Source organism: Crinia signifera, chromosome 7, assembly GCF_055691185.1.
Source record: "Crinia signifera chromosome 7, ASM5569118v1, whole genome shotgun sequence".
In the NCBI taxonomy this organism is placed as follows: domain Eukaryota; kingdom Metazoa; phylum Chordata; class Amphibia; order Anura; family Myobatrachidae; genus Crinia; species Crinia signifera.
Genome location: NC_139223.1, coordinates 11,489,405 through 11,516,518, shown reverse-complemented (window position 1 = coordinate 11,516,518; position 27,114 = coordinate 11,489,405). Strand labels below are relative to the sequence as shown.

Below are 27,114 nucleotides of genomic sequence, written 5' to 3'. Positions count from 1 at the left end.
GTGTTAGGTATAGGGGGGTCAGTGTTAGGGATAGGGGGTCAGTGTTAGGGATAGGGGGGTCAGTGTTAGTGATAGGGGGGTCAGTGTTAGGGATAGGGGGTCAGTGTTAGGGATAGGGGGTCAGTGTTAGGGATAGGCGGACAGTGTTAGGGATAGGGGGTCAGTGTTAGGGATAGGGGGTCAGTGTTAGGGATAGGGTGGTCAGTGTTAGGGATAGGGGGGTCAGTGTTAGGGATAGGGTGGTCAGTGTTAGGGATAGGGGGGTCAGTGTTAGGGATAGGGGGGTCAGTGTTAGGGATAGGGGGGTCAGTGTTAGGGATAGGGGGTCAGTGTTAGGGATAGGGGGTCAGTGTTAGGGATAGGGTGTCAGTGTTAGGGATAGGGGGGTCAGTGTTAGGGATAGGGGGGTCAGTGTTAGGGATAGGGGGGTCAGTGTTAGGGATAGGGGGGTCAGTGTTAGGGATAGGGGGTCAGTGTTAGGGATAGGGGGTCAGTGTTAGGGATAGGGGGACAGTGTTAGGGATAGGGGGACAGTGTTAGGGATAGGGGGGTCAGTGTTAGGGATAGGGGGTCAGTGTTAGGGATAGGGGGTCAGTGTTAGGGATAGGGGGTCAGTGTTAGGGATAGGGGGTCAGTGTTAGGGATAGGGGGACAGTGTTAGGGATAGGGGGTCAGTGTTAGGGATAGGGGGTCAGTGTTAGGGATAGGGGGTCAGTGATAGGGGGGTCAGTGTTAGGGATAGGGGGTCAGTGTTAGGGATAGGGGGTCAGTGTTAGGGATAGGGGGACAGTGTTAGGGATAGGGGGGTCAGTGTTAGGGATAGGGGGTCAGTGTTAGGGATAGGGGGTCAGTGTTAGGGATAGGGGGTCAGTGTTAGGGATAGGGGGGTCAGTGTTAGGGATAGGGGGTCAGTGTTAGGGATAGGGGGTCAGTGTTAGGGATAGGGGGGTCAGTGTTAGGGATAGGGGGTCAGTGTTAGGGATAGGGGGACAGTGTTAGGGATAGGGGGTCAGTGTTAGGGATAGGGGGTCAGTGTTAGGGATAGGGGGTCAGTGATAGGGGGGTCAGTGTTAGGGATAGGGGGTCAGTGTTAGGGATAGGGGGTCAGTGTTAGGGATAGGGGGGTCAGTGTTAGGGATAGGGGGTCAGTGTTAGGGATAGGGGGTCAGTGTTAGGGATAGGGGGTCAGTGTTAGGGATAGGGGGTCAGTGTTAGGGATAGGGGGGTCAGTGTTAGGGATAGGGGGTCAGTGTTAGGGATAGGGGGTCAGTGTTAGGGATAGGGGGTCAGTGTTAGGGATAGGGGGGTCAGTGTTAGGGATAGGGGGACAGTGTTAGGGATAGGGGGTCAGTGTTAGGGATAGGGGGTCAGTGTTAGGGATAGGGGGTCAGTGTTAGGGATAGGGGGACAGTGTTAGGGATAGGGGGTCAGTGTTAGGGATAGGGGGTCAGTGTTAGGGATAGGGGGTCAGTGATAGGGGGGTCAGTGTTAGGGATAGGGGGTCAGTGTTAGGGATAGGGGGTCAGTGTTAGGGATAGGGGGACAGTGTTAGGGATAGGGGGGTCAGTGTTAGGGATAGGGGGTCAGTGTTAGGGATAGGGGGTCAGTGTTAGGGATAGGGGGTCAGTGTTAGGGATAGGGGGTCAGTGTTAGGGATAGGGGGACAGTGTTAGGGATAGGGGGTCAGTGTTAGGGATAGGGGGTCAGTGTTAGGGATAGGGGGTCAGTGATAGGGGGGTCAGTGTTAGGGATAGGGGGTCAGTGTTAGGGATAGGGGGTCAGTGTTAGGGATAGGGGGGTCAGTGTTAGGGATAGGGGGGTCAGTGTTAGGGATAGGGGGTCAGTGTTAGGGATAGGGGGTCAGTGTTAGGGATAGGGGGTCAGTGTTAGGGATAGGGGGGTCAGTGTTAGGGATAGGGGGTCAGTGTTAGGGATAGGGGGTCAGTGTTAGGGATAGGGGGTCAGTGTTAGGGATAGGGGGGTCAGTGTTAGGGATAGGGGGACAGTGTTAGGGATAGGGGGTCAGTGTTAGGGATAGGGGGTCAGTGTTAGGGATAGGGGGGTCAGTGTTAGGGATAGGGGGGTCAGTGTTAGGGATAGGGGGTCAGTGTTAGGGATAGGGGGTCAGTGTTAGGGATAGGGGAGTCAGTGTTAGGGATAGGGGGTCAGTGTTAGGGATAGGGGGTCAGTGTTAGGGATAGGGGGGTCAGTGTTAAGGATAGGGGGGTCAGTGTTAGGGATAGGGGGGTCAGTGTTAGGGATAGGGGGGTCAGTGTTAGGGATAGGGGGTCAGTGTTAGGGATAGGGGGGTCAGTGTTAGGGATAGGGGGTCAGTGTTAGGGATAGGGGGTCAGTGTTAGGGATAGGGGGGTCAGTGTTAGGGATAGGGGGGTCAGTGTTAGGGATAGGGGGGTCAGTGTTAGGGATAGGGGGGTCAGTGTTAGGGATAGGGGGGTCAGTGTTAGGGATAGGGGGTCAGTGTTAGGGATAGGGGGTCAGTGTTAGGGATAGGGGGGTCAGTGTTAGGGATAGGGGGACAGTGTTAGGGATAGGGGGTCAGTGTTAGGGATAGGGGGTCAGTGTTAGGGATAGGGGGGTCAGTGTTAGGGATAGGGGGGTCAGTGTTAGGGATAGGGGGTCAGTGTTAGGGATAGGGGGTCAGTGTTAGGGATAGGGGAGTCAGTGTTAGGGATAGGGGGTCAGTGTTAGGGATAGGGGGTCAGTGTTAGGGATAGGGGGGTCAGTGTTAAGGATAGGGGGGTCAGTGTTAGGGATAGGGGGGTCAGTGTTAGGGATAGGGGGGTCAGTGTTAGGGATAGGGGGTCAGTGTTAGGGATAGGGGGGTCAGTGTTAGGGATAGGGGGTCAGTGTTAGGGATAGGGGGTCAGTGTTAGGGATAGGGGGGTCAGTGTTAGGGATAGGGGGGTCAGTGTTAGGGATAGGGGGTCAGTGTTAGGGATAGGGGGGTCAGTGTTAGGGATAGGGGGGTCAGTGTTAGGGATAGGGGGTCAGTGTTAGGGATAGGGGGGTCAGTGTTAGGGATAGGGGGGTCAGTGTTAGGGATAGGGGGTCAGTGTTAGGGATAGGGGGTCAGTGTTAGGGTAGTGTCCACCACTACTCCAGGACCACTTTAGCAATATGCCGGTTTCTTCTGAATCCATTTCTTAGTTTCTGGCCTTTCAGAGAGTTTTCTTTCATTGTGTGTGACTGCGCCCCACCCGAATCTGCATCTCCCTGCACATATTATATATCCCACCTGCAGGTGCTACTTTGTTATGTCCCGGCCTCTATAGGTGTATACATTCGTTCCATACCATTGTACATAGAAAGCTATAGGTCTATCTATTCTCAGCACTGGTGTCATGTGGTGAAACCCTCTCTCTATGTGATTAGTAATGAGGACAGGCTGCCGGCTGTAAGACAGGTTTGTCCACATTTGCTGGTGTGATTGTAGGGTGAGGAGAACATCGCTGGAGGGGTCAGTGTGTGTGTGAGATCGTACATCACATCCCTGGGAGACACCGGTCAGGGTGCGAGAGATCCTGCATCACATCACTGGAAGACACCGGTCAGGGTGCGAGAGATCCTGCATCACATCACTGGAAGACACCGGTCAGGGTGTGAGAGATCCTGCATCACATCCCTGGGAGACACCGGTCAGGGTGCGAGAGATCCTGCATCACATCCCTGGGAGACACCGGTCAGGGTGTGAGAGATCCTGCATCACATCACTGGGAGACACCGGTCAGGGTGCGAGAGATCCTGCATCACATCACTGGGAGACACCGGTCAGGGTGCAAGAGATCCTGCATCACATCACTGGGAGACACCGGTCAGGGTGCGAGAGATCCTGCATCACATCACTGGGAGACACCGGTCAGGGTGCGAGAGATCCTGCATCACATCGCTGGGAGACACCGGTCAGGGTGCGAGAGATCCTGCATCACATCACTGGAAGACACCGGTCAGGGTGCGAGAGATCCTACATCACATCACTGGGAGACACCGGTCAGGGTGCGAGAGATCCTGCATCACATCACTGGGAGACACCGGTCAGGGTGCGAGAGATCCTACATCACATCACTGGGAGACACCGGTCAGGGTGTGAGAGATTGTACATCACATCACTGGGAGACACCGGTCAGGGTGCGAGAGATCCTACATCACATCACTGGGAGACACCGGTCAGGGTGCGAGAGATCCTGCATCACATCACTGGGAGACACCGGTCAGGGTGTGAGAGATCCTACATCACATCACGGGGAGACACCGGTCAGGGCGATTATTCTGTACACGAGACCGTAACGAGAGCACCGGGTCAGCCGCACTGTAATGGGGGACACCTATTATATCCTGAGTCTCCTGCTGATGTCTGGTAAGTGCTTCATATACTGTACATTGGAGGAACCAGCATCGTCTTATACCCTGCAGCTATCTGGAGCTTTATTTTTTTGCTTAAAAAATGCATTTTCACTGCAATGCACTAGAAGACTGATTGTTTGATACTAGTAACCTCGCTCAAAGCAAATGCTTCGAAAGCTAGTCTTTTAACTTGTCATTGCCTCTGTGTTTGTGCATGTGTGAGAGAGAAATTGGTTGTAGTTTCACTCCCTGCCAACAGATGGCAGTGTTTCAGAGACATGCAATCAGAAACACACACACATATGTGTGTATGTATACTGCATGTGACTGAGGCTGTATACGGAGCAGACTGCGCTGAGTAATGGGATATGTGACACCTGTATACTGTGTGTGACTGAGGCTGTATACGGAGCAGACTGCGCTGAGTAATGGGATATGTGACACCTGTATACTGTGTGTGACTGAGGCTGTATACGGAGCAGACTGCGCTGAGTGATGGGATATGTGACACATGTATACTGTGTGTGACTGAGGCTGTATACGGAGCAGACTGCGCTGAGTGATGGGATATGTGACACCTGTATACTGTGTGTGACTGAGGCTGTATACGGAGCAGACTGCGCTGAGTGATGTGATATGTGACAACTGTATACTACATGTGACTGAGGCTGTATACGGAGCAGACTGCGCTGAGTGATGTGATATGTGACACCTGTATACTGTGTGTGACTGAGGCTGTATACGGAGCAGACTGCGCTGAGTGATGTGATATATGACACCTGTATACTGTGTGTGACTGAGGCTGTATACGGAGCAGACTGTGCTGAGTGATGTGATATCTGTATACTGTGTGTGACTGAGGCTGTATATGGAGCAGACTGCGCTGAGTGATGTTATATGTGACACCTGTATACTGTGTGTGACTGAGGCTATATACGGAGCAGACTGTGCTGAGTGATGTGATATCTGTATACTGCGTGTGACTGAGGCTGTATACGGAGCAGACTGCGCTGAGTGATGGGATATGTGACACCTGTATACTGTGTGTGACTGAGGCTGTATACGGCGTAGAATGAGCTGAGTGATGTGATATGTGACACCTGTATACTGCGTGTGACTGAGGCTGTATACGGAGCAGACTGCGCTGAGTGATGGGATATGTGACACCTGTATACTGTGTGTGACTGAGGCTGTATACGGAGCAGACTGCGCTGAGTGATGGGATATGTGACACCTGTATACTGTGTGTGACTGAGGCTGTATACGGAGCAGACTGCGCTGAGTGATGTGATATGTGACACCTGTATACTGTGTGTGACTGAGGCTGTATACGGAGCAGACTGCGCTGAGTGATGTGATATGTGACACCTGTATACTGTGTGTGACTGAGGCTGTATACGGAGCAGACTGTGCTGAGTGATGTGATATCTGTATACTGTGTGTGACTGAGGCTGTATATGGAGCAGACTGCGCTGAGTGATGTTATATGTGACACCTGTTTACTGTGTGTGACTGAGGCTATATACGGAGCAGACTGTGCTGAGTGATGTGATATCTGTATACTGCGTGTGACTGAGGCTGTATACGGAGCAGACTGCGCTGAGTGATGGGATATGTGACACCTGTATACTGTGTGTGACTGAGGCTGTATACGGCGTAGAATGAGCTGAGTGATGTGATATGTGACACCTGTATACTGCGTGTGACTGAGGCTGTATACGGAGCAGACTGCGCTGAGTGATGGGATATGTGACACCTGTATACTGTGTGTGACTGAGGCTGTATACGGAGCAGACTGCGCTGAGTGATGGGATATGTGACACCTGTATACTGCGTGTGACTGAGGCTGTATACGGAGCAGACTGCGCTGAGTGATGGGATATGTGACACCTGTATACTGTGTGTGACTGAGGCTGTATACGGAGCAGACTGCGCTGAGTGATGTGATATGTGACACCTGTATACTGCGTGTGACTGAGGCTGTATACGGAGCAGACTGTGCTGAGTGATGTGATATGTGACACCTGTATACTGTGTGTGACTGAGGCTGTATATGGAGCAGACTGCGCTGAGTGATGTGATATGTGACACCTGTATACTGCGTGTGACTGAGGCTGTATACGGAGCAGACTGCGCTGAGTGATGTGATATCTGTATACTGCGTGTGACTGAGGCTGTATACGGAGCAGACTGCGCTGAGTGATGGGATATGTGACACCTGTATACTGTGTGTGACTGAGGCTGTATACGGCGTAGAATGAGCTGAGTGATGTGATATGTGACACCTGTATACTGTGTGTGACTGAGGCTGTATACGGAGCAGACTGCGCTGAGTGATGTGATATGTGACACCTGTATACTGCGTGTGACTGAGGCTGTATACGGAGCAGACTGCACTGAGTAATGTGACACCTGTATACTGTGTGTGACTGAGGCTGTATACGGAGCAGACTGCGCTGAGTGATGGGATATGTGACACCTGTATACTGCATGTGACTGAGGCTGTATACGGAGCAGACTGTGCTGAGTGATGTGATATGTGACACCTGTATACTGCGTGTGACTGAGGCTGTATATGGAGCAGACTGCGCTGAGTGATGTTACACCTGTATACTGCATGTGACTGAGGCTGTATACGGAGCAGACTGCGCTGAGTGATGTGATATGTGACACCTGTATACTGCGTGTGACTGAGGCTGTATACGGAGCAGACTGTGCTGAGTGATGTGATATGTGACACCTGTATACTGTGTGTGACTGAGGCTGTATATGGAGCAGACTGCGCTGAGTGATGTGATGTGACACCTGTATACTGCGTGTGACTGAGGCTGTATACGGAGCAGACTGTGCTGAGTGATGTCATATGTGATACCTGTATACTGCGTGTGACTGAGGCTGTATACGGAGCAGACTGCGCTGAGTGATGTGATATGTGACACCTGTATACCGCGTGTGACTGATGCTGTATACGGAGTAGTGATGTGATATGTGACACCTGTATACTGCGTGTGACTGAGGCTGTATACGGAGCAGACTGCGCTGAGTGATGTGATATGTGACACCTGTATACCTTGTGTGACTGAGGCTGTATACGGAGCAGCCTGCGCTGAGTGATGTGATATGTGAAACCTGTATACGGCGTGGGACTGAGGCTCTATACGGAGCAGACTGCTCTGAGTGATGTGATATCTGTATACTGCGTGTGACTGAGGCTGTATATGGAGCAGACTGCGCTGAGTGATGTGATATGTGACACCTGTATACTGCGTGTGACTGAGGCTGTATATGGAGCAGACTGCGCTGAGTGATGTGATATGTGACCCCTGTATACTGCGTGTGACTGAGGCTGTATACGGAGCAGACTGTGCTGAGTGATGTGATATGTGACACCTGTATACTGCGTGTGACTGAGGCTGTATACGGAGCAGACTGTGCTGAGTGATGTCATATGTGATACCTATATACTGCGTGTGACTGAGGCTGTATACGGAGCAGACTGCGCTGAGTGATGTGATATGTGACACCTGTATACCGCGTGTGACTGAGGCTGTATACGGAGCAGACTGTGCTGAGTGATGTGATATGTGACTCCTGTATACTGCGTGTGACTGAGGCTGTATATGGAGCAGACTGCGCTGAGTGATGTGATATGTGACCCCTGTATACTGCGTGTGACTGAGGCTGTATACGGAGCAGACTGCGCTGAGTGATGTCATATGTGATACCTTTATACTGCGTGTGACTGAGGCTGTATACGGAGCAGACTGCGCTGAGTGATGTGATATGTGACACCTGTATACCGCGTGTGACTGAGGCTGTATACGGAGCAGACTGCGCTGAGTGATGTGATGTGTGACTGAGGCTGTATACGGAGCAGCCTGCGCTGAGTGATGTGATATGTGACACCTGTATACGGCGTGGGACTGAGGCTCTATACGGAGCAGACTGCGCTGAGTGATGGGATATGTGACACCTGTATACTGTGTGTGACTGAGGCTGTATATGGAGCAGACTGCGCTGAGTGATGTTATATGTGACACCTGTATACTATGTGTGACTGAGGCTGTATACGGAGCAGACTGCGCTGAGTGATGTGATATGTGACACCTGTATACTGTGTGTGACTGAGGCTGTATATGGAGCAGACTGCACTGAGTGATGTGATATGTGACACCTGTATACTGTGTGTGACTGAGGCTGTATATGGAGCAGACTGCGCTGAGTGATGTGATATGTGACACCTGTATACTGCGTGTGACTGAGGCTGTATACGGAGCAGACTGCGCTGAGTGATGGGATATGTGACACCTGTATACTGTGTGTGACTGAGGCTGTATACGGAGCAGACTGCGCTGAGTGATGCGATATGTGACACATGTATACTGTGTGTGACTGAGGCTGTATACGGAGCAGACTACGCTGAGTGATGGGATATGTGACACCTGTATACTGCGTGTGACTGAGGCTGTATACGGAGCAGACTGCGCTGAGTGATGTGATATGTGACACCTGTATACTGCGTGTGACTGAGGCTGTATACGGAGCAGACTGCGCTGAGTGATGGGATATGTGACACCTGTATACTGTGTGTGACTGAGGCTGTATATGGCGTAGAATGAGCTGAGTGATGTGATATGTGACACCTGTATACTGTGTGTGACTGAGGCTGTATACGGAGCAGACTGCGCTGAGTGATGTGATATGTGACACCTGTATACTGTGTGTGACTGAGGCTGTATACAGAGCAGACTGCGCTGAGTGATGGGATATGTGACACCTGTATACTGCATGTGACTGAGGCTGTATACGGAGCAGACTGTGCTGAGTGATGTGATATGTGACACCTGTATACTGCGTGTGACTGAGGCTATATATGGAGCAGACTGTGCTGAGTGATGGGATATGTGACACCTGTATACTGTGTGTGACTGAGGCTGTATACGGAGCAGACTGCGCTGAGTGATGGGATATGTGACACCTGTATACTGTGTGTGACTGAGGCTGTATACGGAGCAGACTGCGCTGAGTGACCTGTATACTGTGTGTGACTGAGGCTGTATACGGAGCAGACTGCGCTGAGTGATGGGATATGTGACACCTGTATACTGCATGTGACTGAGGCTGTATACGGAGCAGACTGTGCTGAGTGATGTGATATGTGACACCTGTATACTGCGTGTGACTGAGGCTGTATACGGAGCAGACTACGCTGAGTGATGGGATATGTGACACCTGTATACTGCGTGTGACTGAGGCTGTATACGGAGCAGACTGCGCTGAGTGATGTGATATGTGACACCTGTATACTGCGTGTGACTGAGGCTGTATACGGAGCAGACTGCGCTGAGTGATGGGATATGTGACACCTGTATACTGTGTGTGACTGAGGCTGTATACGGAGCAGACTGTGCTGAGTGATGTGATATGTGACACCTGTATACTGCGTTTGACTGAGGCTGTATACGGAGCAGACTGCGCTGAGTGATGTGATATGTGACACCTGTATACTGCGTGTGACTGAGGCTGTGTACGGAGCAGACCGTGCTGAGTGATGTGATAGGTGACACCTGTATACTGCGTGTGACTGAGGCTGTATACGGAGCAGACTGCGCTGAGTGATGTGATATGTGACACCTGTATACTGTGTGTGACTGAGGCTGTATACGGAGCAGACTGCGCTGAGTGATGTGATATGTGACACCTGTATACTGCGTGTGACTGAGGCTGTATACGGAGCAGACTGCGCTGAGCTATATGATATGTGACACCTGTATACTGTGTGTGACTGAGGCTGTATACGGAGCAGACTGCGCTGAGTGATGTGATATGTGACACCTGTATACTGCGTGTGACTGAGGCTGTGTACGGAGCAGACCGTGCTGAGTGATGTGATAGGTGACACCTGTATACTGCGTGTGACTGAGGCTGTATACGGAGCAGACTGCGCTGAGTGATGTGATATGTGACACCTGTATACTGTGTGTGACTGAGGCTGTATACGGAGCAGACTGCGCTGAGTGATGTGATATGTGACACCTGTATACTGCGTGTGACTGAGGCTGTATACGGAGCAGACTGCGCTGAGCTATATGATATGTGACACCTGTATACTGTGTGTGACTGAGGCTGTATACGGAGCAGACTGCGCTGAGTGATGTGATATGTGACACCTGTATACTGCGTGTGACTGAGGCTGTATACGGAGCAGACTGCGCTGAGTGATGTGATATGTGACACCTGTATACTGTGTGTGACTGAGGCTGTATACGGAGCAGACTGCGCTGAGTGATGTGATATGTGACACCTGTATACTGCGTGCGACTGAGGCTGTATACGGAGCAGACTGCGCTGAGCTATATGATATGTGACACCTGTATACTGTGTGTGACTGAGGCTGTATACGGAGCAGACTGCGCTGAGTGATGTGATATGTGACACCTGTATACTGTGTGTGACTGAGGCTCTGTACGGAGCAGACCGTGCTGCGTGATGTGATATGTGACACCTGTATACTGCGTGTGACTGAGGCTGTGTACGGAGCAGACCGTGCTGAGTGATGTGATATGTGACACCTGTATACTGTGTGTGACTGAGGCTGTGTACGGAGCAGACCGCGCTCAGTGATGTGATATGTGACACCTGTATACTGCGTGTGACTGAGGCTGTGTACGGAGCAGACCGTGCTGAGTGATGTGATAGGTGACACCTGTATACTGCGTGTGACTGAGGCTGTATACGGAGCAGACTGCGCTGAGTGATGTGATGTGTGACACCTGTATACTGTGTGTGACTGAGGCTGTGTACGGAGCAGGCTGCGCTGATCTCTCCGAGCGTATGCCCTGCAGCGATGGCGATGCTTCGCTGTTGTCTGCAGGGAAAGACAGTGCTTCCACTGTAAAGCTCCGCTCCACACGCTGGCTCAGCACACAGCATTGCGGGGTGTACTGTGGTGTGTGCTGTGCCATCGTACTTAATCCATCACTCCATAACAGAGCCGGGTGTGTCTGCTCCTTGAGAGTAATCAGCAGTCTCCATGTGCGTCCTAGTCACATTATATCATTGCGTTTGTTTTAAGACTGGAAAGTGTACAAGTATACGTTGTTGTTGCTCCTAACTGCCATGTTCCAGGCGCTGTTTGAAAAGTCAGTAAGGAGCTGAATGGCTGGACGTTTATCTCTCTATCACCCTTGCATTTATCTCTTGTTAAGGCTTGAGACATCTGCCCCAATGTCTATAAGTGAGTAAGTTCCATGTAGAGGGCAGCGCGCACAGACCTTCTGATAATTACTAAAACGGTTGCATTGGGGAGTTTAAGAAGTGATGAAATAAGGAGTTGGCGGTAGGAGTGCTGGTTGGCGGTAGAAGTGCTGGTTGGCGGTAGGAGTGCTGGCGCTAGTGTTGCAGTTATTACTCCTATAGATCAGGGATGTGCACCGGCCACTTTTTGGGTTTTGGGTTCTGATTACCTTGAGGTTTCGGGTTCTAATGGGTTTTGCCAAAACACCTCCTAAATGTTTTGTGTTTGGATTTTTTGGGTTTTGATTTTTTGTTAAAAAGGCATAAAAACGGCTAAAATCGCAGAATTTTTTTTTTTTTTTTTTTTTTTTTGCTCCTGCGCTATATTAACCTCAATAACATTAATTTCCAGTCTATTCTGAACACCTGACACCTCACAATATTGTTTTTAGGGCAAAAGGTTGCACCGAGGTAGCTGGATAACTATGATAAGCCACACAAGTGTGCGGCACAAACACGTGGCTCATGTAAGAGTGGCACTGCAGCGGCAGACAGGTAGTATATATAGAGAATAAGATATGGCAGTACTAGGCACCAGACAGGTAGATACTAGAGATGAGCGGGTCCGGATTCCCGAGATCCGACAGATCCGAATATCGGGAATCCGGGCCAGATCCGAGCCGGCTCGGGAGTTCCCGCCTGAATTCCGGACCAATAACGAAGCCGAACATCATCATCGCGCTGTCGGATTCTCGCGGGATCTTATAAAAGACGCACGCGCGCCCCGCCATCTTCACTCCAATCTTGGAGAGGGAAGAGGGTGGTTGGGAAGCTCCGTGCTGTGCTCTGTGCCATGTGCTCCGTGACCTGACCTGTGCCTCACTGCCCTGTGCTGTGCTCTGTGCCATGTGCTCCGTGCTGTGCTCCGTGACCTGCCCTCACTGCCCTGTGCTGTGCTCCGTGCTGTGCTCCGTGACCTGCCCTCACTGCCCTGTGTTGTAGACTTGTGACTGTTTATAGGCCTGAGCCCTGTAGTGTGATTTAACTAACTAGGTGCTGCAGTGCTCACACGCAGGGGCTGCAGTGTCCACTGTCCAGGGGCTGTCCTGTGGCCCGTGCCCTGTTGTGATTTATTTAGCCCTAAGCCCTGTGTTGTGATTTATTTAGCCCTGAACCCTGTGTTTTTTGTGATTTAACTAACTAACTCAGTGCTGCAGTGCTCACACGCAGGGGCTGCAGTGCTGCTGAGTAGTACACTGTGTACAGGGGCAGCATTAATACAAGGGGCTGTGTCCAGTGTGACGGCCTATATCTTATCCATTGTGCAGTGTCACGAGTCACTCACGACATATATCCTGTGTCCTGTCCTGTGTGACGACTGACGACATATCCTGTGTCCAGTGTGACGACATATATCCATTGTCCAGTGTGACGACATATATCCAGTCTCCAGTGTGACGACATATATCCATTGTCCAGTGTGACGACGTATATCCGGTGTCCAGTGTGACAACGTATATCCGGTGTCCAGTGTGACGACGTATATCCAGTGTGACGACGTATATCCAGTGTCCAGTGTGACGACGTATATCCAGTGTCCAGTGTGACGACGTATATCCTGTGTCCAGTGTGACGACGTATATCCAGTGGCCAGTGTGACATCTAACCATTGTGTGACGGCATATATCCAGTGTCCAGCGTGACATATATCCATTGTCCAGTGTACAGGAGCTGTGTCCAGGGGCGGTGTCCAGAGGCTGTGTCCAGTGTGATGGCTGTGTCCAGTGTGACGGCTGTGTCCAGTGTACAGGAGCTGTGTCCAGAGGCTGTGTCCATTGTCCAGGGGCTGTGTCCAGGGTGACAGGCTGTGTCCAGTGTCCAGGGGCTGTGTCCAGGGGCAGTGTCCAGTGTCCGAGGGACTGTGTCCAGTGTGACAGGCTGTGTCCAGTGTAAAGTAAGAAAAAGAAATAAAAGTAATAAATAAAATAAAAACACATTTTTGGAGGATGATGGAGGAGGAAATAGTGGGAGATCAGCAACCTGATAGAAGTGCTGAAGCTGCTACCACCAGTCATGACAATGCCGATACCTCTTTGTATTTGCTGTTTGGAGCATTTCTCTTTTTTTGGGATAGTTTACTAAACTGCCACCCTGTCTGCCCCTGCAGTGCCGCTCTGCCAGGTTGGAAGTGTAAGGTCCACATGTATGTGATGCCGACTGCTGTCGCTTAGCTTAGTCATCCAGCTACCTTGTATACCCTTTTGGCCCAACTACAGTAAATGAAAACAATTTTGTAAGCTGTGAAGTGATCAAAATTGACTAGAAATGAGTGGAAACTAATGTTATTGAGGTTAATAATACTTTAGGGGCAAAAACAGGCCCAAATTCTGTTATTTTAGCCATTTTTAGCATTTTTTCATAAAAATCCAGATCCAAAACCAAAACCCACAAGGGTGGTTTTTGCGAAAACTAATCCAGATCCAAAACACGAAGGGAGATCCAGATCCAAACCCGAAAAAGTGGCCGCCGCACATCTCTAGTAGATACGGCAGAACTAGGCACCAGACAGGTAGATACGGCAGTACTAGGCACCAGACAGGTAGATACGGCAGTACTAGGCACCAGACAGGAAGATATGTCAGCAATACTAGTATGTGCACCAGCAGAATTTATAATAATTAATTTTATAATTAGGTACTGCTTGGCAGTGGCACTCAGTGGCACACGTCAGTGCACCAGCAGCATGGAATTGTTTTTTACAGTCACACGCAGCATAGGTATTATTTTTTTATTAAATTATATATAGCAGCCTAGTAGGTACACTTAGGCAGTGGCAACAGTGGACTGAGTAAATAATACTGGCAGACTCAGTGCAGGCAGCACCAGTGGAATATATATATTTATTATACAGCACAGCACCAGAGGTAGGCCCCAGCACAGGCTGTCCCCCATTTACCGCGAGCATGTATTCCCCTTGGCAATGAGCATGTAATCCCACATGGCAATGAGCATGGAACCTCTGGCAATGAGCATGGAACCCTTGGCAATGAGCATGTAGATAAGCAGCACTTATGTAGCATAGTTTTTAATAGGCATTATGGTGTTTGGCATAATGCATAATGGACATAATGGTGTGTAACTTAACGTGTAATGGACATTATGGTGTAAATGTTTAATGCAAGCCTTTGGCAGACAATGTCCCTGTTTATGAAGCGTATTGTGAATTTTGGGTTAATCTGTGTGGCATTATGTGAATTTTGGCTCCATCCATGTGGCATTATGTGAATTTTGGCTCAATCCGTGTCGCATTTTGCGAATTTTGGCTCAAGCCGTGTGGCATTATGTGAATTTTGGCTCAAGCCATGTGGCATTTTGTGAAGGGTCTAGTATTTTGTTGCATAATGTGTAGAAGTTGTTTATGGTGTTCTACACTACACTCAAGGACACACCTCTGTTGAGTGGACACACCCCTTTCCGGAGCGCACCTTCGGCACGCGCACAACTACATCCTTCACTTTTGTCGCCATGGTGGGCCTGCATACTTTAAATGCCAGGGCCTATTTTTATTTCTCTTCCGCTCTCTTAGCATGTACACTGGCACCACTAACACCGCCCCTCCCCCACCTAAACCCTCTTCTATCATGGTGCCCCCCCTGTCATTTTATCCTGGATCCGCCCCTGACTACAAGTACACAGTTAGACTGTCCTCCTTGCAAGGGAGAGCCCACCCTAAGCAGAGAGGAGAACAGAGTACACAGCAGCACTGAGGGAGACAGCCCCAGCGAATAAAATAATTACAGCACAGCACAGAGGAGACAGTAGTACTACAAGTACACAGTTAGACTACACAGCAGCACTGAGGGAGACAGCCCCAGCGAATAAAATAATTACAGCACAGCACACCAGAGGTAGACCGCACAGAGGAGACAGTAGTACTACAAGTACACAGTTAGACTACACAGCAGCACTGAGAGACAGCCCCAGCGAATAAAAAATATTGCTGTCAAGGTCAAGCTCAAGTTTAAGCCCCAGCAGCAGCACCAACACACCCTCTCTCAACCCACTACTAGACTGGAGTGAAGATGGCGGGCGCGGGAGCTGCTATTTAAAGCCTCGCAAAATCCGGCCCAGGGAGATGACGTTCTGACCACACGGACGGACCCAAGTCAGGCGGGAATCTCCGAGCGCTGCTCGGAATGATGACGTCCGTGGGGGCTCGGATCTCTGGAATCCGAGTCTGCACATCTCTAATAAAGACGTCTGTAAAGTCGTCTAGGTTTGTGAATATACTACGGTTTGCGATCTACGCACTTTGGGGGTGATTCAGCTTGGCTCGCAAAGCACATTTGCTAATGGACAATTGGCAGGTGGGGAAGATGTAACATGTGCAGAGAGTTAGATTTGGGGGACGTGTTTTCAAACCGATTTCTATATTGCAGTGTAAATAACACCCAAATCTAACTCTCTCTGCACAGGTTAAGCCCCGTACCCACTGGGTAATTCTAGCCAGAATCGCCGGGGATACCATCACGGGGAGCGCACTCCTGCGACCAGCCCTGCAATGGTTGCTGGAGCATCCTCCTGCGACCAGCGACTTCCAGGAATCTACTTACTATATTTTTTTCTTTTTGAAGGTGATAAAAAATAATATCTGATTGGTTGCCTCTAGCAACATCACATGTAAATAGAACTCCCATATTAGTACATTTCCCACCTCAGACTTATTTCCATAAGGGACAGCACATTTAAGCGCTGCAGTACCTGTGGTGGTTGGATCGAGCTCCGCGGCTGTCGCTAACCACTAACGTTAAGTACCGGCCACCAAACACTGAGCCTGACAAAGGGCCTATTTATATGTAGGGGCCCCGGGCCGCCCCATGGTACATCCAGCCCTAATGATCATCAGCTCAGATATCCGCACCTGAGGCTGTGACCTACACGACAGGCCGAGAACACCTCGCTCACGGCTTTGTTGTGAGTAAGAGGAAGTCTGGTGCAGGCAGTGGAACGTGTCAGCTGTTTTGGGGTGTGGTAGAACATGTTGGCTCTCAGAATGTGGATGGGTCACTTGGCTGACTGCAGCCTATCTCTATACAGGCAAGGCCAGTGCATGGTATAGGACAGAGCATTAGGAGACCGTGGAGATCGTAGTCCCAGGTGACTTCATCCAGTAAATACCACGGCCTGTCCCTGCCAATGGGTGAGTCTGGGGCAGGAGGCTGGAAATCTCTGCCCTACACCCCAAATATACCAATCCCTGGAGAAAGATCAACTACCAACCATAAAGTGTTTTGGTTGGAATCCGCACTGGTAACTCCACTAAGACGTTTGAAAAATGTTGTCAATTTTGAAAGTGGAGTGATCATTACCGTAAATAATAACCAGTTCCTGAAGTATTTTTAGTTGAGAGAGCCTCAATTCTATATTTACAAGGCTGGCGGTGCTCCCCAGAGTCAGAAATACATCTACTTATACAGAAAAAAGAAGACTCGTGTGTGTGGGGGCACTCATTAAGAATATGTACCTGTTAATTGCACAAGTATATTAGGAGAGATTTTATGTCAGAAAAATGTTTATTAATTTAAAACTTAACTTTTACTCTTCAAAAGTTAATATAAATGGTAAGTATTACACAGAACAAAAAATTTTAAAAATGCACAGCAAATTTGTGTCTAACCCTTAATTGTAAACAAGTGTCAACTTATAATAAGGTCCCTTAATTAGACAATTATATAGATAATTTAATTATCTCAAAATCTCGACACTTGTAAAGAACACAAACACACAACCACCATGTAGTTAAATGCAAGAGTAACTACATCTATTAAAGGGTAGTGTTGGTAGAGGAGCTAATAGGGGAGTACACACATTGGGACCGGTTCACACCTGTTTGCTAAGCTAGGCATACTCCGACTAGGGAACCGGTAAGTGCCACCCACAGCACTAACAGTCCCATACAGCTCACAGCAAGTCACACACTGCCAGCACCACACAGCTCACAAAACACTGCCGACACCACACAGTCCGCTGTCAGCCAGTCACACACTGCCGGCACCACACAGCTCACAAAACACTGCCGACACCACACAGTCTGATGCCACTCAGTCACACACTGCCGGCACCACACAGCTCAAAGCTCGCTGCCAGCCAGTCACACACTGCCAGCACCACACAGCTTACAGGCCGCTACCAGCCAGTCTTGGTGGACAGCGGCTGTGTTAGGGCATATCAGAGACACAGCTGAATCATGGTGTGCTCTGATGTTAGTACCAGCAGTGTGTGGGGACACCGGGACGACCACCCCTGTAGCCCCTCCTTGTATCCGCCTATGGCATCTGCACTCTGAGAGATGAAGCCTTCTCTGTCCACCACATGAGAAGTCAGATACCAGAGCTCAGAGAACAGTAGGAGTTTAGGGGTTACCGAATCTAAATCCCCAACATCATCCTGGAGTGTCCAGCATCTGAGCCACTTCCTCCACTCGTGGCTTTGTAACCACCCCAAGAGCAAACACTGATAACAATATCAATGCTTCATGTTCTGTTTGTGTTTCATAGAGCAACACACAGGTAATATGTTACCTGCCGAATACTTTGTTCTCAAATGATCCCAGTGATTGATCAGCCGGCTTCCTGACCTACAGTACAAAGTAGCCCATTGTTTTATTTGCTACAATGACAACTGTGATGAAAATGTATTGCTAATGATAATCATAGCATATATAAGTGTATACACACAGTATAGGTAAAATTACATATATACACACACCAACATGTATGCACACTGTACACCTACACTGTCCTACCTACAGTAGCAGCATGATGCAAACAATATTGCTAAGCCCCGCCCCTCACAGCAAATTGCAGCAAAGGGGGCTGGGCTTAGAAATATTGTGGCATAAATCAGCATTTTATAAGGTCTAGGTCATTTTTTTTAAGGTATACTGTATAGGAAATAGTTTTTCTCCAAAGCGAACAGAGCTGGGACTGAAAGAAGCAAACCCAGTCCTAACACCATAGCTGACCTTAAGGATGACATCTAAACACACTTTACTTAATTTTATATTTATTTCAAATTGAAATCAATAAAAACTTTCGGTCTAGGGGCGCCATGATTCAAAAGAGATTGGGAACCCTGTTATAGTGTCTATTTCAAGTGCTCAACAATGGGCGGTATTCAATGAGACTGATTCGCCATGTTTTTATGGTGATTTTGTGCTGTTAGGCGAATTTCTGACTAAAACGGTGAATCACCCTATTCAATGACCAGATGGCGAATACATTTCAAGGTTTTTTTCGCCATGATTCACAGAGTAGCAATCGCTATCTTTTTATGGTGAAGTGGAAGGTGAACTTTTAAAATAAAGTGAGTTTTTTTTTTTTTACAATTGGTGTCAAAATCAGGCATTTTATTCTGAGGAGGGGCATGCTATTTTTATTCATGTGCTGTAAGCACATGAATATATATTTAATTTAATTTTTTTTTTTTTTTTTTTTTTACACAGACCAGCCAGAAGGGGGCTGGAGCCGAGCCGCTCATTAGATATATTCACTTCACCCGATCATTACATATGCATGATTGGGTGTAGTGAATATACCCGGTCCCCTGCTGGCACCCCCGGGGGGGCAGTCTGTGCTGCCGGGCACCCGGGGAGCCCACCTCTCCCCCACAAACGTTCTGGGGCAGGCAGGGAGACTTCCATCTCCCTGCCTGCCACCGTCCTCAGGCTCCCTGCGGCGTCCGCCGCAGGAGCTCAAATTCGCCGGTCAGGGGCAGCGAGCCCCTGACTCGTTGAATACCAGAGCAGGCGAGGCTCCGGAACGCAGCGAGCAGTGGCGAATGTGCAGCGAATCCTAAACAGGATTCGCTGCACGTCGCCAGTATTCTCATTGAATACCGCCCAATGTATCAACTAGAGATATGCTACATTGAATGGTACAGATAGAGCCAGGCTCAACTTGACAACAGTAGGTGACTAGGGGTAGATTTATGAAGCAGTGGTAAGTGAGGAGAAGTGATAATGTGCCTGGTACTTTATCACCAGCCAATCAGCTCCTGACTGTTAAGTTACAGGCTGGGTTTAAATAGGAGCTGATTGGCCAGTGATAAATTCCCAGGCACTGTATCACGTCTCCTCCCTTATCACCGCGTCATAAATCTACCCCTTCGAGAAGTATGGGTTGGCCATTAATATTACACTAGTATTCTTCTTTTCCTTACGGAATGAAGCCATTTTTATCTGATGTATTTAGCTTGAGATGTTCCAAAGCTGGTAAAGCGATTAAGTACCAACCAATCAGCAGTCATTTTTCCAGCACAGACAGTAAAGTAACCGTTGGAAGCTGATTGGTTGGTAGTGTACAATTATACAGAAGAAAAAGAAGACTCATGTGTGGGGGCACTCATTAACAATATGTACCTGTTAATTAAAAAGGGAGCAGCGGAAGAGCTATTCCGGCCATTGTTTTCTTTTCACTGCAGCCTCTCTTCCCAATTCTCTCACCTGTCATCCTCTTATTAATGATGACAAGAAAGCAGTAATTGGGGGAGATCCATAGACATAACAGCAGCATTCTAGTCTCTCCATCTCTACCTTACTAATTCATAACAATTGTGAGTTCAGCTATTTAAAACAGTCACTTTAATATGTTTTGAACCTGAATGTCAATATAAGCATATTACTTTAAATTGCCGATTAGAGATCCAATTAAGCAATTTACTGAACAGTTAATTGTACTAAACTCTCTCTGTTCAACGATGTGTTAACATGTTACATTTCAAATTGATTGTGCATCACAAATGCTACATTGTATATGTACAGTACATGAAATATTGCATGCTATTATCTCTGTGCATTCTACATACATAATATCTTAATGTAATGTTACAGCGAAAGTACTATTGATTAATTGATTAATGGCTAAACCGCCTTTATTAAGCAGGATTGATTTTCATTTATACTTGATAGAGAACTGTGATCTGTGTTATTATAGAAGCAAGTTTTAGTCCTCCAGGCCGAGACCACAGATAAACCAGCACCGTGACTGGTTGGCCAAATTCTAGGAATTCTTTGGAATACGAATCTAACAAAAAATGTCACAACTTAAACAAAATTCTGCCACAAACGGTGTTGGATTTAGTAATTTCCGCACCTTACGTGTGTACTGGATTCTGGACCTGTAGGGGAACTTACATTAATCTGATTCCTATATTCTATTTCAGTGTATCCGATGGCTGTGTTCTCCGATGTCACCACTCCGGCTGCGCCAATCTGCGGGTCCCCAGTGATCAGCAGTCGGATAGTCGGCGGTACATCTGCTACTGCTGGAGAGTGGCCCTGGCAGATCAGTCTGCGGTACCAGGGGTCCCATATCTGTGGGGGGACCCTGATCTCCAACCAGTGGATCGTGACGGCTGCGCACTGCTTTGAATGGTATGCTGTTCCCTGGGGGGATGTTGAGGGTTCCGTGCGTGTCGGAGGTTTTGCCCACCGGTCACTGGAACAAGCTCCCTCGCTTTATTAGACTCTCCCCAAACTCGTAAAACCATCTGTATATTAAAGTGTACCGTTCTGCATAACCTAGTACCTAGGCCGCTCTGCCTACCTGCTGTCACATGTCCTGGCCATGGTCACTTCCTGCCACATGGCCTCCTTGTCACCTGTCTTCCCATCCCTCTAGATTGTACCAATGGGAACGCCCAGCTTTTCATGCCAGTCCCCATAAAAACACTAGGCATTCCTGGCGAATGTCAGCTGCCTGCCCTCTTCCCGTACAAGGAGCCCCCAGATCTCAGACACCAGAGAGGTGTCTTAGATCTGAGAGCGCTTGCGAAATCACACGATGGTCGGCGATAAAAGTCTGCGAAAGGATGTTTATACTAAATGTGCGAGCTGGGGTGGGCGCAGCTGAATTCTGCAGCTCTGCTTATCAACCAGAATTACCCGCATAGTCCGATGTACGCACACGCTGGGGAAGTCCCAACTGGAGGAAATAATGGAAGGGACATGACCATCATTGATATATTTTGCCATTTATGACCAGGGACTCGGGAGTCCAAACAAACACCAATGGGAATCCGTACCTGCTGTTCTCTCCCACTGATACTATGACTACTGTGGGGCAGATTTATTAAGCTTGGAGAAGAGATAAACTGGAGATAAATGGAGAAAAGGTAAAAGGAGATAAAGCACCAGCCAATCAGCTGTGTTTGAAAAAGACAGTTGGGAGTTGATTGGCTGGTACTTTATCTCCTTTTACCTTTTCTCCACTTTATCTCCAGTTTATCTCTTCTCCAAGCTTAATAAATCTGCCCCTCAGTCACTGCTGCCATTTATTACCAATTACTTATTTGTGGTTTGCCTTTGCCCTTCAGGTCTAAAAGTCCCTCAGACTTCACCATCGTCCTGGGCGAGTACCAGCTGGACATCACCAGTAATCGCCAGCTTACATCTAATGTGCAGAATATAATAATAAACTCCCAGTATACCGGTCCGGGATCCAACGGAGACATCGCTCTGATGAAACTGTCCAGCCCAATCACGTACACCGAGTTCATCATTCCGGCATGCGTGCCCACAGTCTCCATGAGCTTCCCACCTGGGATGAACTGCTGGGTAACCGGATGGGGTAACACAGGATATGGGGGTAAGAACACACATTACAAGGTGCAAGTGTATTCAATTAACAATTTTAGTAGAGATGAGCAACAGTTTTCCTACTGGTCTTTGGAACGTTTCGTTCATTTGGTTGCGGTTAAGGACAGAAAGGTCTCAACAAGCAACTTATTCTACACTAAATGTAACTTACATGCACTGTCAGCGAGGCTTTGCCAATCAATACAACTACAGTATGTTGTGGCAATAAATAGCACTACAACAGGTTTCTTTAATGAAGTTGGGTTTTCATTAAACTATTGATAGATTTTGGGCCAGATTCTCTAAGCTTCAAAAGTGATAAAATGGAGAGTGATAAACAACCAACCAATCAGCTCCTGCCTGACATTTTTCAAACACAGCCTGTGACATGGCAGGTCGGAGCGGATTGGCTGGTTGTTTATCACTCTCCATTTTATCACTTTTGAAGCTTAGTGCATCTGACCCTTTATCTTATTGTACTTGTTCACTTATAGATTGCTATGGCTGCTCATGGTTACTGATCTACAATAGGGCGTCCAATAGGGTGGGGGGATACATTAGACATGAATATCCTGTGGATGCCACTGGTAGCTTTCATTCTGATAGAACAGCAGGGTCCGGATGGATGTAATGTCACCAGAGTTTGTCTGCCATGCAGGATGCCAGCCAAACTCGAGCATTGGCCGCCAGGCATCATTACATCCAGTCCTTGCCATCTTATTGTACCTCTTTAATCCTTGTTGACAGGCATTGCTTAACCCTTTGAGTACCAAGTGAATTTGTCAATATAGGTGTTTGGCACTCAAAGGGTTAAAGGAATATGGTAATTCAGTCAGCTGGTACAGAGTTTGAGGGATATTTTTTTAAGTTCAAATACAGAGGATCCCCGTAAAATCTAAGCATCCCTAGGATGTTGCGGGGAGAGACAGCAGCAGATCTCACCAGTATCTGTCGTGGTCCCTCCCATTTCTGACTGCATACGCAGTGCACAATTTATAATAGTGTGATGTGATAAATAGGGCTCTATGGGGGGGGGGGGGTATGGACTTAAGCTGCTCATACATCAGAACGAGATCTGGCCGATATGCACGATTTCGATGGGTCGTGCAATCGATTGTGTGCACATTGTGATGTATATCGGTGGGATGTCCTGTGGGTGGAGAGGTCACTCCACTGAGCATTCGTGCTGCACGTATGCTCAGACGGCTTTGCTTGCGGTTGTAAGCAGACCCTGTGTGTTTTATAGCGCATACCATCGCTCGTTACATCGCTCATACGATCGTATACAGGTCGTTCTAGTGTGTGGCGAGCTTAAATACTAGAGTTTTAGAAATTTAGATCCTCTGTGCCATGCTACATGCTGCATAAAAAATGACAGTTAGGTGCTGGTTTCCGGTACTTTCTCTCTCCAAGGCTTTGGACCGCCTTGTGAAATACAATGACCAGCACAGTATGACTTTGGTAATGGACTATAATAATATTACTTTTATACTAGGACTTATGCCTGGTTGCGTTCCATTGTTGGCTTGTGAGTTATAATATTTCTGACCATCTCCCTATGCAGTGAGCCTGCCCTACCCGGGGACCCTGCAGGAAGTGAAGGTGCCACTGATCAGCAACAGTGCCTGTGACAAGATGTACCACATCAACTCTGAACTCGGCTCTAATGTGCCAATCATCCCTAATGACCAGATCTGTGCCGGGTACCAGGCCGGACAGAAGGACTCCTGCCAGGTACTGTATGTCATCTATATCTCCCCTGATAAGATCTAGTACATCATGCTCTGGTAATGACAATCACAGGTGTTTTCTAGTTTAGGAAGCCATGGCCATGTTTTCAATGTAAACCTCCCTAAGAAGAAAGCTTCTTGCGTACACGCTAATGTGTGTTTTCCAAAGAAACCTAAGGCAACTAAACTGCCAGTCTGAGTATGTCCAGGATCTGTATTTCCTACCAGCATTGGACCAGAAAATGATGCAAAAAGATATCCTCACGGTGTCGCGTGTGATGGATTGTATAAAGGTCCCTCCCTCGTGAATCGGGCACCATTGTACACAAAACACTGGTGGAAGAGGGTGTGTGGTGGGCTGCTTGGTGATTAAGTACTGTGGGGGATATGGTGTCACGCTCAGACTCTGTCAACAGTGGAGGAATAGGGTCAGATTAAAAAAAAAAAAAACATTTGTAACCAGTGTAAACCATCTCTTCCTATTCTATTTAGGTTGCTGCTGGGACTTTCTCCTAGTGTGCAATGATTACTAATAGCACACTGAGTTAATAGGGATCAGATGGTGTAGAGCAGGAGAAGCAACCCAGTACTAGTATTGTGGCTGCTGGTAGTAATAGTACTACATCTATTAAAAGCGGTCAGGCGGGGGGGGGGGGGGGGCAGAAAGTTTCCAAAATAAAATCTAAATATTCCACAATGGTTAGTGTCACCTATAAAATAGCAGTGTCACCTATAAAATGGCCAAAAGAGCACTAAAGCTGGATACATTGACTGTTTAATGGTTAGCAATTACTGATTCACAGCAATGAGGTCATGGGTTTGATTCCCACCATGGACTGAACTGTGTGGAGTTTGAATATTATAACTGAACTTCTATGGGTTTCCTAGCGGTACTCCTTTTTAATTCCCACAATCAAAGTATACTGGTAGGTTTACTGCCTTCCAGCAAAACTAACCCGAGCATGAAATTGTACAGGATACCTACCAGTATTCTTTGATTGTGGGAATTAAAAAGGAGTACTGTGGGACAAAACACGTATTCAACATCGGCCATGAACCATATATGATTTCGAATCATCGATGGCCATCCCTATTCCCAGCTCGAGGACACATTTCCACAAAAATGTGATCATTTGTTACAAGGAAACCTTTAAATCCTGCTGAACATGTGCAACATTTACCTTTAGCTCCGTTACTTTCACGCTGATGGCCACTAGATGTCCCCCGGCAGAGAAATTCAAGTGCTGCTTAATTTGATTATGCACAGCCGCTGCCACTGACATTGTTATGTTCCGTGGTTTGACCCATAAAAAATATCTGCATAAATGTTTAGTTTTGTGGTCATTGCTTGTGTCCATTTAAATCATTGCTGATATTTGTTATGCCCTTTTTATGTCTATTAGCAATGTATAAAACTGTGTTCATGGCTTCAGGAAGCCTAATATCCTTAGAACGCCCTACAGCGTGTTATCCTATCCAGATGTGTAACTATCAAACGTTGTTGTTGTTGTTGTTTGAGCGCAAGTTTCTTATCATTGTTGTAATATTTGTATTGGAATTAAATGTTCTGGAGATGAGTTTATTCTCCAAAATAATTAGCTGACTATTGGTTTATCTTGCAGGGGGACTCTGGAGGACCCCTGGTCTGTGCCGTTCAGGGGGTTTGGTATCTAGTTGGCATTGTGAGCTGGGGCGATGAGTGCGCCTTGGCTAACCGGCCTGGAGTATACACCTACGTTCCCTATTATTATAGCTGGATCAATGCCGATGGTGCCTTGAGGAACGTTCCGGGATCCGTTACCACCATTACCGCATCGGTGCTACTGTTGGTGACCTGTTTGCTGGTGCACAGTTGATGGATTGTTATTTCTAATACTGATCACATTATAATAATGTTTAACAGACTTTTACCATTGGGAACAGACACAGTGATGAAACACAACCTAACAAGGGGTCAAGTAGCTGTTAGCACATAGACAATAAATGTACAGTATGTTTATTTAATGCACTGTGAAGAGGGGTTTTAAATGGGTACAATATCCAAAGGTGGGTGAGGGAATTGGATTCTTCCTGAGAAGTTATGTTTTTAGGAAATGCTTGAAGTCCGACAGATTAGTCTCTCATCTTGATGCATTCAGATCCATGGTTTTATGTATATAAAAATCTCAGCTGTTGCCTAGCAACCAGAAGTTAGGACCAACGCATTTCACTCTTAACTGTCCACCGCTAATGGAACCAGTACCTCCTTCAGCATGTACTAACCTAGCACAGGTCGTCTTCAAGCACAGTGCAAGGACTCAGCTGGGCATTTCAGAACCATGGACAGTCCCTTTTTGTATAATGTCCTTAAAACAACATTTGCCAAAACCTTCGGGCACCGTTGCCACTTGACCAGACTAACGCATTGAGGTTTCCATCACTGATCTTTTATTTCAAAGGATTTTTCCCTCTTAGACTGCAAGTTCATACATGTACATGAGAGAAATGTCTTTCAATAAAAGTTGTTTTTTTATATGAATGCACCAATGTATTTCTGAAAGAGGAGATCTATTCACCATTGTCAGACTATGAGAAATACATTTTTGTGATTTTATATGTCCATCTCATTATTGCAGGTTCTTCCTATGGTAAATGCAAAGGGTTTTATCAAACCGTTTTATAGAGGACAGCTGGAGAGGTTCCCGATAGAAGCCAATGGATTGCTAAAAGCTGATTGGTTGCTGGGCCTCAGCATATATTAATGGATTGTAATATCTCATTATTTCAACTGAGTTCCACCTGTATTCTGACACCAGTCATGTCCGAGCCATTGCTGATTAGCCGATTGGACCAGTAGTTATAAAGCAGCAATAACGATAAATGCTCTGCGAGGCCGTTGTGTGTCCACACCGCGCCTACCAGTACACTTTGGGTCTGATTCAGAGATGTACCTAAATCCAATGGTTTACATACAGTACAGTACATCTCCGATGGTGGGCCGGCTGCATAAATCCACACACTGCACCCAAGATGAATCCTGATTGACAGGATGCTACTGGAATTTGGGGGTGGATAGAGCTGACAGAAATCCCCAAAACTGAGACCAGGGTCTGCGTCCAAAAGTTGTTTAATTTTTTTTACAGATGCCACCTGCAAGCGTAACATATATTG

At 47.8% G+C, this 27,114-nt stretch overlaps 1 protein-coding gene across 4 annotated transcripts in view; it reads left to right on the top strand.

Annotated features, from left to right (window-relative positions):
- The window catches only part of LOC146019767 (serine protease 33-like), a 154,596-nt gene extending 128,110 nt beyond the window's left edge, over positions 1–26,486 (top strand). For 2 of the 4 annotated variants that reach the window (XM_083152309.1, XM_083152307.1), the window contains exons 2-5: positions 20,821–21,031; positions 21,973–22,244; positions 23,799–23,968; positions 25,587–26,486. In XM_083152309.1, coding sequence (XP_083008435.1) covers positions 20,829–21,031; positions 21,973–22,244; positions 23,799–23,968; positions 25,587–25,820 — 879 coding nt within the window. In that variant the 5' untranslated portion in view covers positions 20,821–20,828 and the 3' untranslated portion in view covers positions 25,821–26,486. Of the gene's footprint in view, positions 1–3,375; positions 3,425–3,494; positions 4,376–20,820; positions 21,032–21,972; positions 22,245–23,798; positions 23,969–25,586 lie in introns of those variants that run through there. The other 2 variants (XM_083152310.1, XM_083152308.1) reach the window with 2 other exon arrangements.
- The last annotated feature ends 628 nt before the right edge of the window (positions 26,487–27,114 follow it).